The sequence below is a fragment of the Zingiber officinale genome, chromosome 1B (assembly GCF_018446385.1).
Source record: "Zingiber officinale cultivar Zhangliang chromosome 1B, Zo_v1.1, whole genome shotgun sequence".
Taxonomy (NCBI): domain Eukaryota; kingdom Viridiplantae; phylum Streptophyta; class Magnoliopsida; order Zingiberales; family Zingiberaceae; genus Zingiber; species Zingiber officinale.
This window is the reverse complement of record NC_055986.1, coordinates 118,696,732-118,711,642: the sequence shown is the minus strand read 5'-3', so window position 1 is coordinate 118,711,642 and position 14,911 is coordinate 118,696,732. Positions and strand designations below refer to the sequence as shown.

The following is a 14,911-nucleotide window of genomic DNA, read 5'->3' as shown; positions in this document are numbered from 1 at the left end:
CCCAAGCTTGGTGTGGCCGACCATATAAAATAAAAGGATTTTATTTTAAAAATATTTTCTTATGTGGATACCATGATTTTAAAAGAGAGTTAAAAATTTAAATCTTTCCTTTCTATAGCTTTCTACAAAAGATTAAGTGAAAGGTTTTATATCTTTCCTTAATTGTAGTTAAAAGAAAGATTTTAATTTTTTGATAAAACTTTCTTTTTTTTGTAACTATCTTCATGATTTAAAAGAGAGTTTTAAAATTAAATCTTTCCTATTATAGTTTCTACAAAAGATTAAGAAAAGATATGATATTTTTCCTTATTTGTAGATTGAGAGGAATGTTTTAATTTTAAAGAAAACTTTCCTTTTTGGAAATCATCCACATGTTTTAATGAGAGATATTTTAATTTATAAAATTTCCTATTATAACCAACCATGAAGGGAAAATTAATAGAGAAATTTTTATTTTAAAAATTTCCGAAAACAAATAAGGAAGTTTTAATTTTGTGTTTAAAACTTGCCTTATTTGGAGCAATTGATGTGGCCGGCCATAATAAAGGATTAAAGGAAATTTTAATTAAATTTTCCTTTCATTGGTAAAGAGAATAAGGAAGTTTTTATTAAAACTTTCCTTATTTGCCAAGACCAAGGAATATAAAAGAGAGGGTAGAGGTGTCTCACCTAATAACCTAACATCTATTATTCCTCTCTCTTTTCTTCCTTGGTGTGGCCGACCCTAATCATCTTCTCCTCTCTTCTTCTTGTTGCCGAACCATATCATCTTTAGGAGTTCTTGTGGTGGCCGGATTTTACTTGGAGAAGGAGAGAAAGAAGGCTTTGCTCTTGCATCCCTTGGAGCTTGAAGGTTGGTGGCCAAAACTTGCAAGAAGGAAGTTGTCTTGGTGGTTCTCATCTCGGTAGATCGTTGCCCACACAATGTCCGAGATAAGAAGAGGGATACGATAGAAGATCAAGAGGTTGTTGCTTACAAAGAAAGGTATAACTAGTAATTCTATTCCACATCATACTAGTTTTTTCTTTGTATGAATTTTGAAATACCAAACACAAGAGGTATATGATTCTAGGTTTCGAATTTGTGTTCTTTTCTTTTCTTTTTCGATCTTGTGATTCGATTGTTCTTATTGGTTAAACCTAGGGTTATAATAAGGAGATTGAATATTGAATTTCTTTAAAAGACTTTGTCAAGGAAGTGGTGGATGATCTCATAACCAAGAAGGCCTAGTGCCTCGCCATGTTTAACCTGGAAGTCAATTTTAGAAATAAATATTTAATCAACTTTGTAATATGGGTGGACTTGAATTAATAATATTAAGCATCGTTTGCGATCCAAATTTAAACCTCTAAGAACAAATAAGTTAAATTTGGAATCAATAATGTTAAATTTCGCTTGCGATTCCTAATTTAATTTCTAAAAAACACAATAGGTTGATAGGAATGATTTAGAACTTGTATAAAATTTTTGTACAGGAAACCGATACGATATTCCGAGTATCAACCAACAATTAATATCAGAGCTAAGATTTGCCTCTGTGTGTTTGGTTTTCAGTTTAATTATGCACATGTCATACATAATTTAGGCATGATAATAGCAAGATTTGCTAACTCTGTGATTGCAGACTCCAACTATTATGACTTATTGATGTACATAGATTGTATACATTCGTTTAGCATATTTTGACGCACATTCACATATTTTGTACATGCTTTATCTATGCACTTTCGTACTTAAAAGTGCATCTTACTAAAATTATACTATAAATCGTTTAGGATCTATCCTTTAAGAAACAGATGCACCACATTCAGTACCCATACGCCTTAGGCGGACACATCATGACAACAATACGAGGATGAATCAAGTAACTAGAAAAAGGAAAGTAACATTGAATCATCCCTTTCTTCAATTGCTGTATCAGTGAATATAACTATGGAACGAAAACAAAATCTTTATATATCTGGTTCACCACGACTAGAAGTTTTTAGTAGACACAAACAGAAATTAGTCATACAAATCAACATGGAACCAATTCCCCATCCCAAGCAGTTCCCTGAAGAGGGGCATTGTTCAGCGCAAGCTTCATCATCTCACCATCCTTCATCATACTCCAGGGCTTCACACCGTGATAATCAGTCTCCCTCCTATCATTTAAACTCCACTGAAAAGCACAAGAATTTTGGGGGTACAATCCTGAGGCGTAGTTGCAACGCGCATTTACCACTCACAATGATAGCCTAATTGCACTAATTTCCTGAAAGTATAACACTATTACATATACATTCTATGAAATTACTACAAGACATGAGGCAAGCAACTTAATATCTGGCAACAACTCAACCAAATCCGTAGCTTATAGTTGGGCTTGTAACATCTGGTTCAAATGGAACCTCTATACGCTCTTTCACCACACATCGCGCTTTCCCATTTTCAATAACCAAAAATTTCCCTTTGGGGCACTGGATGCCAACTTGAGAGTCCATTGGTGACTCTGCACCAGACAGCATAATGCCCTTGGATCTTTTCTTAATCATTGGTTTATAACCAGCTAAACCTAATATAGATATAATGCTAACAAATGTTATTGCTGATTTAACAACCAAACCAATGATATGGCCAATTCCATTTGAGGTCGCTTTTCTGCAATTCTTATGAGTGTCATATTCAGTTGTTTTGTCTTCATTCTTGTTGATAGTTATATGTCCATTGATAGATGACTTCTTCACCACGAAGTGTGAACTGCCACCAATGTCATCCAGAGTAAACAAATCAGGAAGGTGGGTGGGATATGGAGGAAGGAAAAGGCCATCATCATGTTCAACTGCTTCACTAGCAAATGCTGCAACTTCATTAATAACTTCCAGCTTCTCCCCTCTGTACTCTTTAAGTTTGCCAAGCAATATTAGTCGATTGCAATCAATCTGTGATAAAATAGATTCTCTTTCATATCTTTGTTGATGGAGCAGCGCCTAATAAAAAACACAAAATCTATCAGATGAGGAAGTTAACCTAATCTGCTACTAGTTCTCCCTATCTGCAACAGGCAAAATAGACATGCAATTGACAGATTCTTCATTTATTTTGAATAAGACAAATCAAACAATAAAGCAATTCTTGATGCATGAATTACAACCGAGTATGCAGTACCAAAGAATACCCAATGCTGTGATTCCCTGGAGCATAGTGAGCCTAACCATGCACAATCTACATTATTTTGTCTAAATTCCTATCCTCGTGTTGTACAGAAACCAGTGTTACAGTCAGAAAGTTCTACAAATTGTAAACTCAAACAAGATGATAAGAGAAGGGTCTTTAATATTATAGACCTGAATCTTGAGTGTTTAGCAAGGATGAACTCTATCATATTACAGCTTGCAATTTTGAACACACATGCTAGGAATTCAAAATATCTAGCAAACAGGCACTTGGAAATGCTATTTGATGGTTTGTTTTTGCGCTCGCTTAGGCTCCTCTCCAGGTTGTGAGATCGGTTTCCCACCTTTTGAAATCCAAACACCCTAAGATGTAACACGAGATTAGAGCTTGGACCGGCTTGCCGGCACAACTTCTCCGACACTCAAGTCAGCCATCGATCAAAGAAGGAAGAAGAAGACTAAAGAAAGAAGAAGATGAAGAAAAAAGCTAGAGGAAAGGAGTCGCCTCTGCTCACGAGAAAGAGAAAACCAACTTGCCTTGCACTTAGCTCCTTCCACTCTTTATATGACCCTCCGAAGGGAACCTCCCTGTAGTCCATTAGTTATCTATTCATCGATCGCCACGTATTGTTAACCAGAAACTTTGGAGCCTCTTATGCTTGGTAGGACTTAGTTATATTGCTCGGCAGAACCTGATAATATTGCTCGGTAGAATTTAATTATATTGCTCAGCAGAATGGACGGGCATCGTAACTTTATTTTACTGTAGTGTCTACTATAGCATACGGGAATGTGAGTGTTCGAGAGATCAATCTCATTTCTAGAAACACTATAGCTCCTCTATACTGTAACAATTACAGTAGTACTATAGTATTTGAGAAATTGGATTGCTCGAGATTAGAACGACGATTTTGAGAAACACGATAGTTCTATGTATTGTAGTGCTAGTGTAGTCTACTGTAGAAATATTATTGTAGCAGAGTTATTGTAATAATGTTATTGTAGCAGTTGAGCAATGGATTGCTTGGGAGAATAGTTTGGCTTGTGGAGTAATGAACTATAGCAACCAAGCAATATATTGCTCGGAAAAATAATTTGATGGTTTTGGAATATTGTAGTAGTGTACTATAGCAGTCGAGCAATATATTATTTGGAAGAATAATCCGATGGGTTGGATTGCACTGTAGCAAGATACTATAGTAGTGCTACTGTAGCAATCGAGTAATAGATTACTCGAGAGAACAATATGTTTTGTGGAGTAAGGTAATGTAGCATGATTTTTGTAGCACATACTATAGTACCCGAGATTGGATTGCTTGGGAGAAGATTCAAGCGACTTTGGATGCTTGGGAATAAATCCGAATACCATCAGATACCCCTCCTTCAAGTCAGATTGAAGAACAAAGTTGAATAAAGTCTAATACTCAATCTCTCAATCATGGGGACATAAGAATATGGAGAAGACCAGAAATCCGACCAATGCCAATTAGGAATAGTAAGAATGTCGAGAAAAGCAAAAGTCCAATCTGAGATAATAATAAGAATTTACAAAAAACAGAGGAGAATATATAAAGAGGACCAGAAGACCAATCAAATAAAGGAGTTTGTTCCTCTGGTTGAAAAAATGAGAACCAGAAATAGAGAATAATAATAATAATACCTAGTAGAAAATCAATCTGAGCAAGAAAATAAGAAAACAAGTAAATCCCTATCAAGGAAAGAAACTCGATTTCTCAATTACAGAGACATGTATGAATATATGAATGGTCATAGATTCAATTGATCCGAAGACAACTATAAGAATACCAAAGAAACTAGAAGACTCAACCCCACTTAGGGATATTACCGCACAACATGTTACGATAAGAAAACTGCATCGGTTGAGAATACTGCCGAACATATTAATAAGATGGCTGTTAAACTAAGAGAACCAATTCTGTTGGGGGATATCATAGAGTAGAATGAGAAGACTAGAAAATTGATCCCACCGGGGATATTGCCGCATTGATTAATAAGACCATAAATCAAATCTTGCTCCAGAATATTATTGAGTGATGTTGATAGGAATGATATTGACTCCCATCTGGGGGTAATTTGAAGAAATCTGAGAAGACCATGAAACTAGCCCCTATTCTGATATATGATTAAATAATACAGTCTAGACTGCGATGGAAGAGTACAATTCAGAAGATACTAAGAGATAGGGGTTGTTATATTTGTGCTTGGAGGTTGTTAATATAGTTATATTTGGTGCATTAACCGTTATTATTGGCCTTGGGACACTAGTTTATCTGACACCTAGGCCGTTATATTTTGATGCTTGGAGGTTGTGAGAATAGTAACACCTGGCACATTGGATGTTATTATTGGCTCAGAAACACTAACTATCTGGCCTTTAAGTTGTTATATTGATGCCCGGGGTTGTGAGAATAGTAATATCTGGCGCATTGACCTTTATTATCGGCTCAGAAGCACTAGCTATCTCTGTTATATTGATGCCCAGAGGATGTGAGAATAATAATACCTGATGCATTAACCGTTATTATTGGCTCAAAAGCACTAGCTATATGGCCTTTAAGCCGTTATATTAATGCCCATAGACAGTTATAATATATTTAGCCCATAGATGATAATCTGCAACACACATTTTTGAAACAACGTTAGATAGAATTATTAAAAAAGTAAGATGTATTTGATAGCAACATTTTGACGATAATCTCATAAAAAAACTATTCTGCCTTTGAGATAGCCATAATACCCATAGAGTGCCATAAATAATAGAAGTCTAGTCCTGTCTCGATCAAGGATAGGTACTCAATCCTTTAATCTGAAAGATAATAATGAGAATGCTGAAGACAACATCTGAAAACGAAGAACTATCATGAATACCAGAGGACTTATTGAATTGAGGATAAGAGCTTAATCCCACAATATAAAGAGCTGAGGTCGTGTAGTCAAGCTAAAAACTTAAGAGATAAGGCTAGTTGGCCAAGCTAACTTTATGTGGTTGCGACGAAAGCATTGAAAACGAGGGCCGAGCAACAAATGCTAAGCTAAGTGATAACTAAGTGGACGAGATGCTGGTGTGAAGACAATGACCCGAAGGCTTAGGATGAGAAACCAATCCACGAATAAGTCCTGGTGTGAAGACAATGATAAGTCGACACTATAGAAAGAGTAAATATCAAGTTTATCTGAGGACAAAGAGCATAAAAGAGAAGACCCGAAAATTTCACAAAATGATTAGAGAGAATAATCACAAAATTAGAAAAGGAATTCAGCAGAAGTCTTCATGATCCGAAAGGGGGTTAAGCTCAACGATAAAACTCTCTTTGAGAGGAAATGAAATTATGAGTAAAGGAGTGGTCAGTGAAATATCCCCATTTATTGAGACTAAATCTCTCTTTATTGTGCCTGCTTTAACAAGAAATCATAGGACTATAATTTCTTTTGTTCCCTCTAATCAAATAATAATGGTGGGAATGACTCCTTGTCCTATAGTATTTGCTGTAAAGAACTTCATGCCTTGAGCCTACATCCTGAATTGCATCAAGAGAAATTATGCCAAGAAACCCTGCTAGCTCACTAGAAAACTAATATACCTTTTACCCATACATATCTTGAGCGCAACACAACTAGTCTTTTGTTCTTGAATGATGATAGTCAAAATCTGAGCATAAATAGTTTCAACATTGACCAATACTATGATTCCAAGAACGATCTCAAAGAAAATATCCACCAGCCCACTAAACCACACAAAATGTGTTAAGGAGAATACTAGAAATTGAAAGAAATATGGCTTGCACCATCACTGTGTTCATACATAAGCCTTTGATTATACAACTTCTGCTATCATTCATATGTGACACAGAAAAGTTCAGAAGTCATCAGATTTTTGTGTCAACTTCAAAGATTAATCTGCTATTATTGGGAACAAATTATAAGGAAAGCCATATATCATTGAAAAGTCAAGGATGTCAAGTTTCCAGCAAATAAAACGGTGCTAAAAAATAATATCCTTACAGAAAGTTATAACCATTTTGATCGAGGCCTGCTGAAAATATTACTTGGGAAAGATTGTTTAGGAAAGATATGTTGCTCGAGAAAGACATATTGCTCCGGAATTGGAAAGAGTCAATCCATGTTTTTGGTATTCTTGATGATTTTCTTGGAATTTTGTAAAGGTGGATGAGCCTTTATTACCCCTGCCTCGTTAGTGAAGACTCCTTGAGATTACCAACAGGGACTTCAAGATGTTCAACAGAAAATGCCAATTTTGATTTATGAAACTCCATGTGCAGCATCCGAAATAGTACGGGAAGTCCATGGTCCAAGTAGAGGGCATAATGGGGGAAAAGTGGAAAATAAACAGAGGATATCCAACTCAAGATTTTGCAATGCAGCAAAATATAGCAGTGTCCTATCTCTACAAAATCCATATGGTCCGAGACTTATTGTGGCCGATTAGAATTTTACGCTTCTCCAGGTTATTACAATGAATTGGATATAGGCAGGAAAAATACTTTATCTACTAAATGTATGAACTATCAGTTGATATTGTTATTAAAGAAAAATGATATTAAATGAGATAATGTGGTAATGAAAAATAAATGACTTATCTCACAATGAAAATTCTTTGAGATTATTAGTTGATCCTTCATCATGTGAATCAAGTCATCGGACTTCTTAGGAGTTCTAGAGTAATGACAATGAGATACAAGACTGGATGGCAAGTTCTTGAATAATGGAAACACACCCTCTGTTAGAAAATCCCACCACCATTAAAGTCTGAGAAATAATGTACTCTTTCTGACATTGCCTCAAACAATTCATTTGCAACTTCCAATGCATCATCCTGGATATACCCAGCAATCAACTAATTCCATGATACCAAATCTTTTATGCTCATACAATTGAATGATCTCCTGGCAGCCCTTATCCAACGAGCTCTTGCTTACTTGACAATAATTGAATTGCCCAAGAAGACATTCCATTGGAGTCTCAGAACCAAGATGAGAGCATAAAATTGACTCCCTTCTCTTATCCTGCCCAGTTCAGAGCAAGAATCAACCATGACAGATAGTGCCATGGAATTGGAGCTCACACATTCTCTTCGCATCTGCATATCTAAAACCATCTTTCCACATTCCACGTCTTCCACACCCTTGAATCATGGTCGTCCAAGAGACTACGCTCTTCTGCAGCATTTCATCAAACACCTACCTTGCAATGTCAATATCACCACAGCCGCTGATAGAAGTTGATGAATCCCAACATTACAAACATGTCTGAATCGAAGCCAAATTGTACAGCCATAATATGGATTGAGTTTCCGTCACACATACTTTCCGAGCTACATACATGCTTTCAACACGGTAGAGAAGAGGTAGCTATCATAAGGGGAACCTTTAGATGCAAGGTTCCTGCTCGTGATATCGAGAAAGAGTGAAAGATTGCCACCAATGGAAGTGTTCCTTCAGCTCCTGTTGGCGATAGCAAGAAGACAAGAAATAGAAAAATAGAAAATCATACGAGGGGAAGAAGACTCAAAGACATCAAAAGGTTTCCTTTGATTCGCTTGCCACCATATCAAGTAACATTAGAAGGTGGATGTTGGTGTCGGCCGGAGAGTAGGCAGCAGTAGGTACTCGCCAAGCAAAACCAAGCCGGATCGAGAAACATATCGATCAAAAATATAGAAGAGGGAATCAATTATTTCGAGGCATCGATAAATCTCCATAATAATAGAGGATTAAAGTTTTTGAAATCTAACATGAAGGAAAAATCCTAGATCCGCTCGAGGATGCTTGAACAATTTGGGAAGACTATCGGACTAGTTCCTTGCCTTTAACCTTTGCATCTCCACCTCAACATCATCTTTCTCTCGTTCGCATTCCGTAAAGATAGTCGAAGAAATTATCATAGCATTTTGTAGGATTTTCCCACGGACGGCACCATTCTGATTGTTTCTTTTTCCGCTTGCTGGAACATGAGATCAATTTCCCACCTGGTAAGATCCAAGCACCTTAGGATGTAACACGGATTAGAGCTTGGGCTGGCTTGCCAGCACGACCCCTTCAACGCTCAGGTCAGCCATCGATCAAAGAAGGAGAAGAAGATGAAGAAGAAAGCTAATGGAAAGGAGTCACCTTCGTTTGCGAGAAGAAGAGAACCAACTTGCCTTGCACTTATCTCCTTCCACTCTTTATATGGCCCTCCAAAGGGAACCTCCCTGTAGTCCATTAGCTGTCTTCTTGAGGAGTGGTTAAGGTACCATATCCGACAATCGTTACTTGCTTCTCCATTTATTGATCGTCACATATTGTTAACCAGAAACTTCGGAGCCTTTAATGATCAGTAGAACTTCGTTATATTGCTTGGCGGAATTTAATTATATTGCTCGGCATAATGGACTGGCATTGTAACTTTATTTTATTGTAATTGACTATGGCGATGTGTACTATAGCATACGGGAACGTGAGTGTTCGAGAGATTAATCTCATTTTGAGAAACATGGTAGCTCCTCTGTACTGTAACAATTACTATAGAATTGTAGTATTTGAGAAATTAGATTGCTCGGGAGATTAGAATGACGGTTCGAGAGACGGTAGCTCCCTATATTGTAGTGTCACTGTAGTAATATTACTGTAGCAACCGAGCACTCGGGTGGATACGCTGGCTTGTGGAGTAAGGTATTGTAGCAGCCGAGCAATGTATTGCCCGGACGAATAATATGATGGTTTGAAATATTGTAGCAATGTACTATAGCAGCCAGGCAATATATTATTTGGAAGAATAATTTGATGGGTTGGAATATTATAGCAGTGTTACTATAACAAACATACTGTATCAGTCCGTAGCGCCAAGCAATAGACTGATCAGAAGAACCATCTGGTTTGTGGAGTAAGGTACTATAGCATGATTGGCGACTTGGGATACTCGGGAATAAATCCAGATACCATCACTATGGATCCGAATACCGCTTAAATCATTTAACGGAACTAAAAAAAATATATAACACGAAACCACTAGGAGATGGAATAATGATGTAGATGAATGAATTGAAAAAGGAAGTGAGAAAGAAAAATTGACAACTTGTCATCTTCGAATCTTTCATTAGTGCGCAACATGTCAAAGTTGGGTTTTTCTCGGTTATGCAATCAAAACCCTAAATAAATTAGTACTCAAAGTTCCATCCCGGAATCAGTCCTAACGAATACAAGAACAGGGTTGTACCTGCAAAGCCGCGAGCTGCTGCTCCAACGAGTCGAGGGCATTGCGGATAGCTACAAGGCCCTCGGATTCATCCTCCACCGCGATTAGCCCACAAGCGTCGCCACCGCTTCCGTCGATGCAATCGCTAACCTTGGCCCGCAGCTCAGACGCTCGAGCCAACACCAAACCAATCTCTTCGCCCTCCATCGATCGACTCCCCAGAGCGAAGGCTAGGGATTTGGGGGCAGTGAAGATGCCTGACTTCTGCTCTGGCGATCTCCGACCTGCACCACATGTTCATTTGTTCGCTTGCTGCTGGAAGGAATTTCTAGAAGTCGGGAGAGTCGCGGAATGGTTTCTTGACGGATCGGATCCATGATTTCCAGTTAACCCATTATCCACTTAACGGGCCGGATCCATTTCTGGCGATCCAATTTTCTCCGCACGAAGCATGATTGATTGTCCCAAAATGCAAACTAGTTTACTTAACTTCAAACTGTTTGGAAATTATGCACACATCGTGGATCAAAAGTCCACTCCACTGCTTGACCACGCTTAATCTGAATTATGCACATTTAACACATAACAACCTTCTCAATATACAACAAATGTTAACCTTTTTTGTACAAAAAAAAAAAAAAATGAAGAAGAAGAAATGGGGCCATATTGCCCTGGCACCTCAACTCATTCTTGTTCTCAGTTCAGCTGAGGAAATGCCAAGTCTCTCGAAAGCAAATACCTAAAATTGAAGTTGTGAGGTACCCATTCAATTATCTTCTTGGATTTGCTCTGTAGGCATCTTTGCATTGCCATTCTGAGAGTCTCAGGAAGGTAGCACTGGATCATGTCAACCAATATTTGGGAGCATAACTTTGTGTCTTTAGCATATGAATCTATGATCTTTGGTAGAATAATCTTTTGTTCCTCCAAAATGCCAACTGTAGCGCGAATATACTCTTCTTTTGCTGACTCCAGCTGCTCGAACAATCGATTGCAAGTATACACACGAACCTGGCAATCAAAAATGCAATGAAGCATCATTTCGTAGAACAAATGACAATAAACTGTACCAACATAATTAATGAAAACAATTGAGCAATGCTATACCGTAGCTAATGATAAATACGCATATGGTTAAAAAGTTTACCGCAGGGTCGGAATGGCTGCCGGAACAAAGCGCGAAATGAAGAAGAGGTTCTGGTTGCTCAATTGCATAGCCTTTCCACGTATCTTTAGCTTTTTGCTTCAGTCTTGGGTAAAGCAATGTCCTAAGCCACTGCAAGAAGAGACTCTAGTTAAGCCTCACAGTACTTCCTAAGTTTAATTTGGACATAGAACAGTCAATGACTAAGAAGGAATTAATGGAGAATTGGTCTGCATACCTGCCCTGTGTAGTGTGTTTTGCACCCAAGAATGTAACCTTGTATCATGGCAGCATTCAAGGATCGACCGCCAATATTGCACATAGCCTGAAATAAACAAGAACATCCTTTAGTTTTCCTCAGAATAAAAAATGCTCGTCTTATTGTTCGATCTCTTAATTAAATTACTTAATGTCTATATACCTTGATGAGTAAAGAAGTCCTTTTCACGTTGCCCTCTGGAATTCCATATTCTACATGTGCCTGAGCATGGAAAATCACGCATTCATAAGGTGAAATATATTCATACACTGATGTGAATAGCTGGAGAAAATCAAGTAGGCAGATGAATTACATGCATGAGTATCGCATTGTGTACGTTTATCCAAAAGGCAAGCTTCTCATCATTTTTTAGTTTCCTCGGATCGACTGTCTCTAGCCGCTGAAGGATTAACCTGGCATACATTTCAGAATCTAAATTATTGGATCATGACAATATATAAACATGTTTTGCTTTGGAAATCATGTAATTAACCTACTTGTAGTTGCTTAGCATGTCTTTGACATCCTTGAGCCTCCGACGCTCTCTACAAATTAAGGGCACCTCCACCATAGAATTGTACGGTGCACTGAATTCTTTCAGTCCTTCAACTCGAAATGGAGTAATCAACCGCGAATCTAAAGTGGTTTCTCTTTTATAGCCAGGACTCCACATATCTCCCAAGTACCGAGGAGATAGTGCACTCATGGATGAGAAGGACGAAGCCGGAGAGGAAGAAAGGCCATGATAAACCAAAGCTGGATCAGCAAGTTTGCAATATATTGTAGCCATGCATTTAACCATGTCTTCTGAGAGTTTATTAGGTGTGCCTGCAGCATGATCAGCAATACTAGTGCCAAGGTATTCAGCCAAGCTGACCACCCCTGAATTATCATTTTGTTCCTCCTGCTCATTGAAATTATTAAGCAAAGTTAAAACAGAAAGTACTAATTAAGTTGCTAAAGTTTTGATCTAATTTGTTTATAATCAAAACACGAAATCTGCTTGCCTCATGAAAGGACAAAGGCTGAGAATGGAATGGGTCAAGAGCTCTTGCTAGGCTATCTTCTGAAGGAGATATTCTAGCAGAAGAAATTGCACGGTGAGAAAGAGAAGAATGGCTGCGGTAGACACCAGGACCAAGAAACTTGTCATGGCACTTGAGTTCGAAATCATCATTCACTGAGTTGATATTCCATTGCTGAGTTACTTCAGATCGACTCGATTGAACTCTGGAGTTTCCTTTAGTAGACAAGATCTTATGTTTTGCAGATTCATGAAGTTGCTCTGATTGGGAACTCAGTGTAGTTGTTGGCTGATTGAAAGCTTTACGGTAAAGTGACAACAGATACTGCTCCAGATGCGTAACCTCTAGCTCTAATATGGCTATCTCTCTTATCAGTTCCTTTGTTGGCTGATAACATGAGTAATTTTAGATATACCAACAGAGAGAAGTTAACAAAGCATGCATAAACATCTACTCGTGTTAAATTTCACCTAAATATGAATACCAGTCAGATACTCTACAAGACTACCTTTGGCATTGAAGTTTCCTTTGAGGAACATATTGCAGAAGAACTATATCCCAGCGCTTTTTCAAGAGCATATCTCACTGTGAGTTGATCCTGTAATCGTTTTTCGAGTTGCAAAATCTGCACCATATTAGCAAAAGAATAAATCTCAGCTAAATAAAAAGGTTAATTTAGGTTAGTTATCAAGTTAATTCACCAGTAAATTGTCATGTACGTTTGCTAACAGAGCAGTATCAGATCAAAATTCTTCCTACCTCTTGTTTTAACGAGCTCTGGACCTTAGCTCCAGGCGTTGGGTTGTCCCCGAACCCGCTTTCACCATTGGGCTTTCCGTTAACCTTCAATGCAAAGAAACCCCATTAAAGTTACAATCAAACAGACACAATAGAAGTCTTGTCTGAAAGAAAAACTGGACCTTAGGTTTTAACATATAATGAAGGTATGAGTGAACATAAATACTGCCATAGCTAGAGCTAAATCTAATTAAAAGAGAATTCAACAGGAGATTGAACAATCCCTGTCATTCAAAAACTACTAGAGACTGAAAGAGATAAATTAAGCTTACTTACTGCTTTAGCATCATGGGTTGCTCCAGGGATAGAGTTCAGTTCGTCTTCTCCATTTTTCTTCTGGGAATCACTGTCGTTGAGACCGGAAATCATGAGGAAATACGAACGTTAAGAAGTACCAGATGCCAAATTTCTAGGAAGGAAAAAATATATCAAATCTACCACAGCCAGTTCCTCCATCACTGGCATTAAGATTTTTTTTTAGTGAATTAGCTTTCGCATTTTCCCAAATAACCATGGAGATATTCAAGCATGCAACAATCGAAATGGCCATAAAAAGAGATAATAAACAGCAGTAGAAGCTTTCCAAAAGGGATTAGGTACCTGTCGAAGCGCTTGTGCCCTGAAGGTATCCTGTTAGAGAGCATTTTCTCCAAAAACTGGCCATGGAATTTCACATCCTGCATTTTTACCTCAAGTTTCCCCTCAAATTCCATAAGCATTATCTATTAAAGAAGGCAAAACTTGTATTAACAAAGGAAAAATGAACGAAGCACATTTTATTTGGGACAATGCAACAAAATTAAAAGACAAAAACAAGCAATATAATGCCTTGCGAGCTTGGAGAAGAGAAGTCACCCAAAAAGGTAGCTGAAAACGAAGTAGAGACGGTGACAGGATGGCCAAATGGGTCTTGAGACAAACTCCAGCTCCCACTGAGTACAACAACTCCTCCTCTGCGCAAATGGAACACAAAACGATCGAACAGAAGAGTTGGAGGGTTGATGCCTTAAGACAGGAAGAGTCCAAGTGTGTACAGTGCGTTTACTGTGTTTTTAAGTCCCCCAAAACACACACACACACATCAATCAAGACTAGTTAAACTTTTGTGTCTCCATACGAGAAGTAAATGTTGGACCTTTTCTTGAAAGTTATACAAAAGCAATAAATGTCAAAGTCCTTGTCACAATATTTTTTATCCTTCCAGGAATCCTGACAGAAAAGTTGATCGTGCTCCACAGTCGCAAATTAATCTTTTGGAATCATTCATTGATGCATATTTTTCAAAAGATAATACAATCTTAGCATACACCAAAC

At 37.8% G+C, this 14,911-nt stretch overlaps 2 protein-coding genes across 2 annotated transcripts; both read right to left on the bottom strand.

The window, feature by feature from the left end:
• Positions 1 to 1,840: 1,840 nt before the first annotated feature.
• Positions 1,841 to 10,705, bottom strand: LOC121975443 (plastid division protein PDV2-like). The gene is made up of 2 exons (XM_042527091.1): positions 10,393 to 10,705; positions 1,841 to 2,970 (listed from the first exon to the last, which is right to left on the bottom strand). Exons 1-2 carry the CDS (start codon positions 10,576 to 10,578, stop codon positions 2,338 to 2,340), a joined length of 819 nt encoding a protein of 272 aa, XP_042383025.1. The 5' UTR covers positions 10,579 to 10,705; the 3' UTR covers positions 1,841 to 2,337.
• A 211-nt stretch (positions 10,706 to 10,916) lies between these two features.
• Positions 10,917 to 14,615, bottom strand: LOC121975436. The gene is made up of 12 exons (XM_042527077.1): positions 14,453 to 14,615; positions 14,198 to 14,319; positions 13,874 to 13,943; positions 13,559 to 13,642; positions 13,308 to 13,424; positions 12,782 to 13,186; positions 12,272 to 12,678; positions 12,088 to 12,187; positions 11,937 to 11,996; positions 11,754 to 11,840; positions 11,519 to 11,647; positions 10,917 to 11,382 (listed from the first exon to the last, which is right to left on the bottom strand). The coding sequence occupies exons 2-12, from the start codon at positions 14,314 to 14,316 to the stop codon at positions 11,068 to 11,070; spliced, it is 1,893 nt and encodes a 630-aa protein (XP_042383011.1). The 5' UTR covers positions 14,317 to 14,319; positions 14,453 to 14,615; the 3' UTR covers positions 10,917 to 11,067.
• Between the last annotated feature and the right edge of the window lie 296 nt (positions 14,616 to 14,911).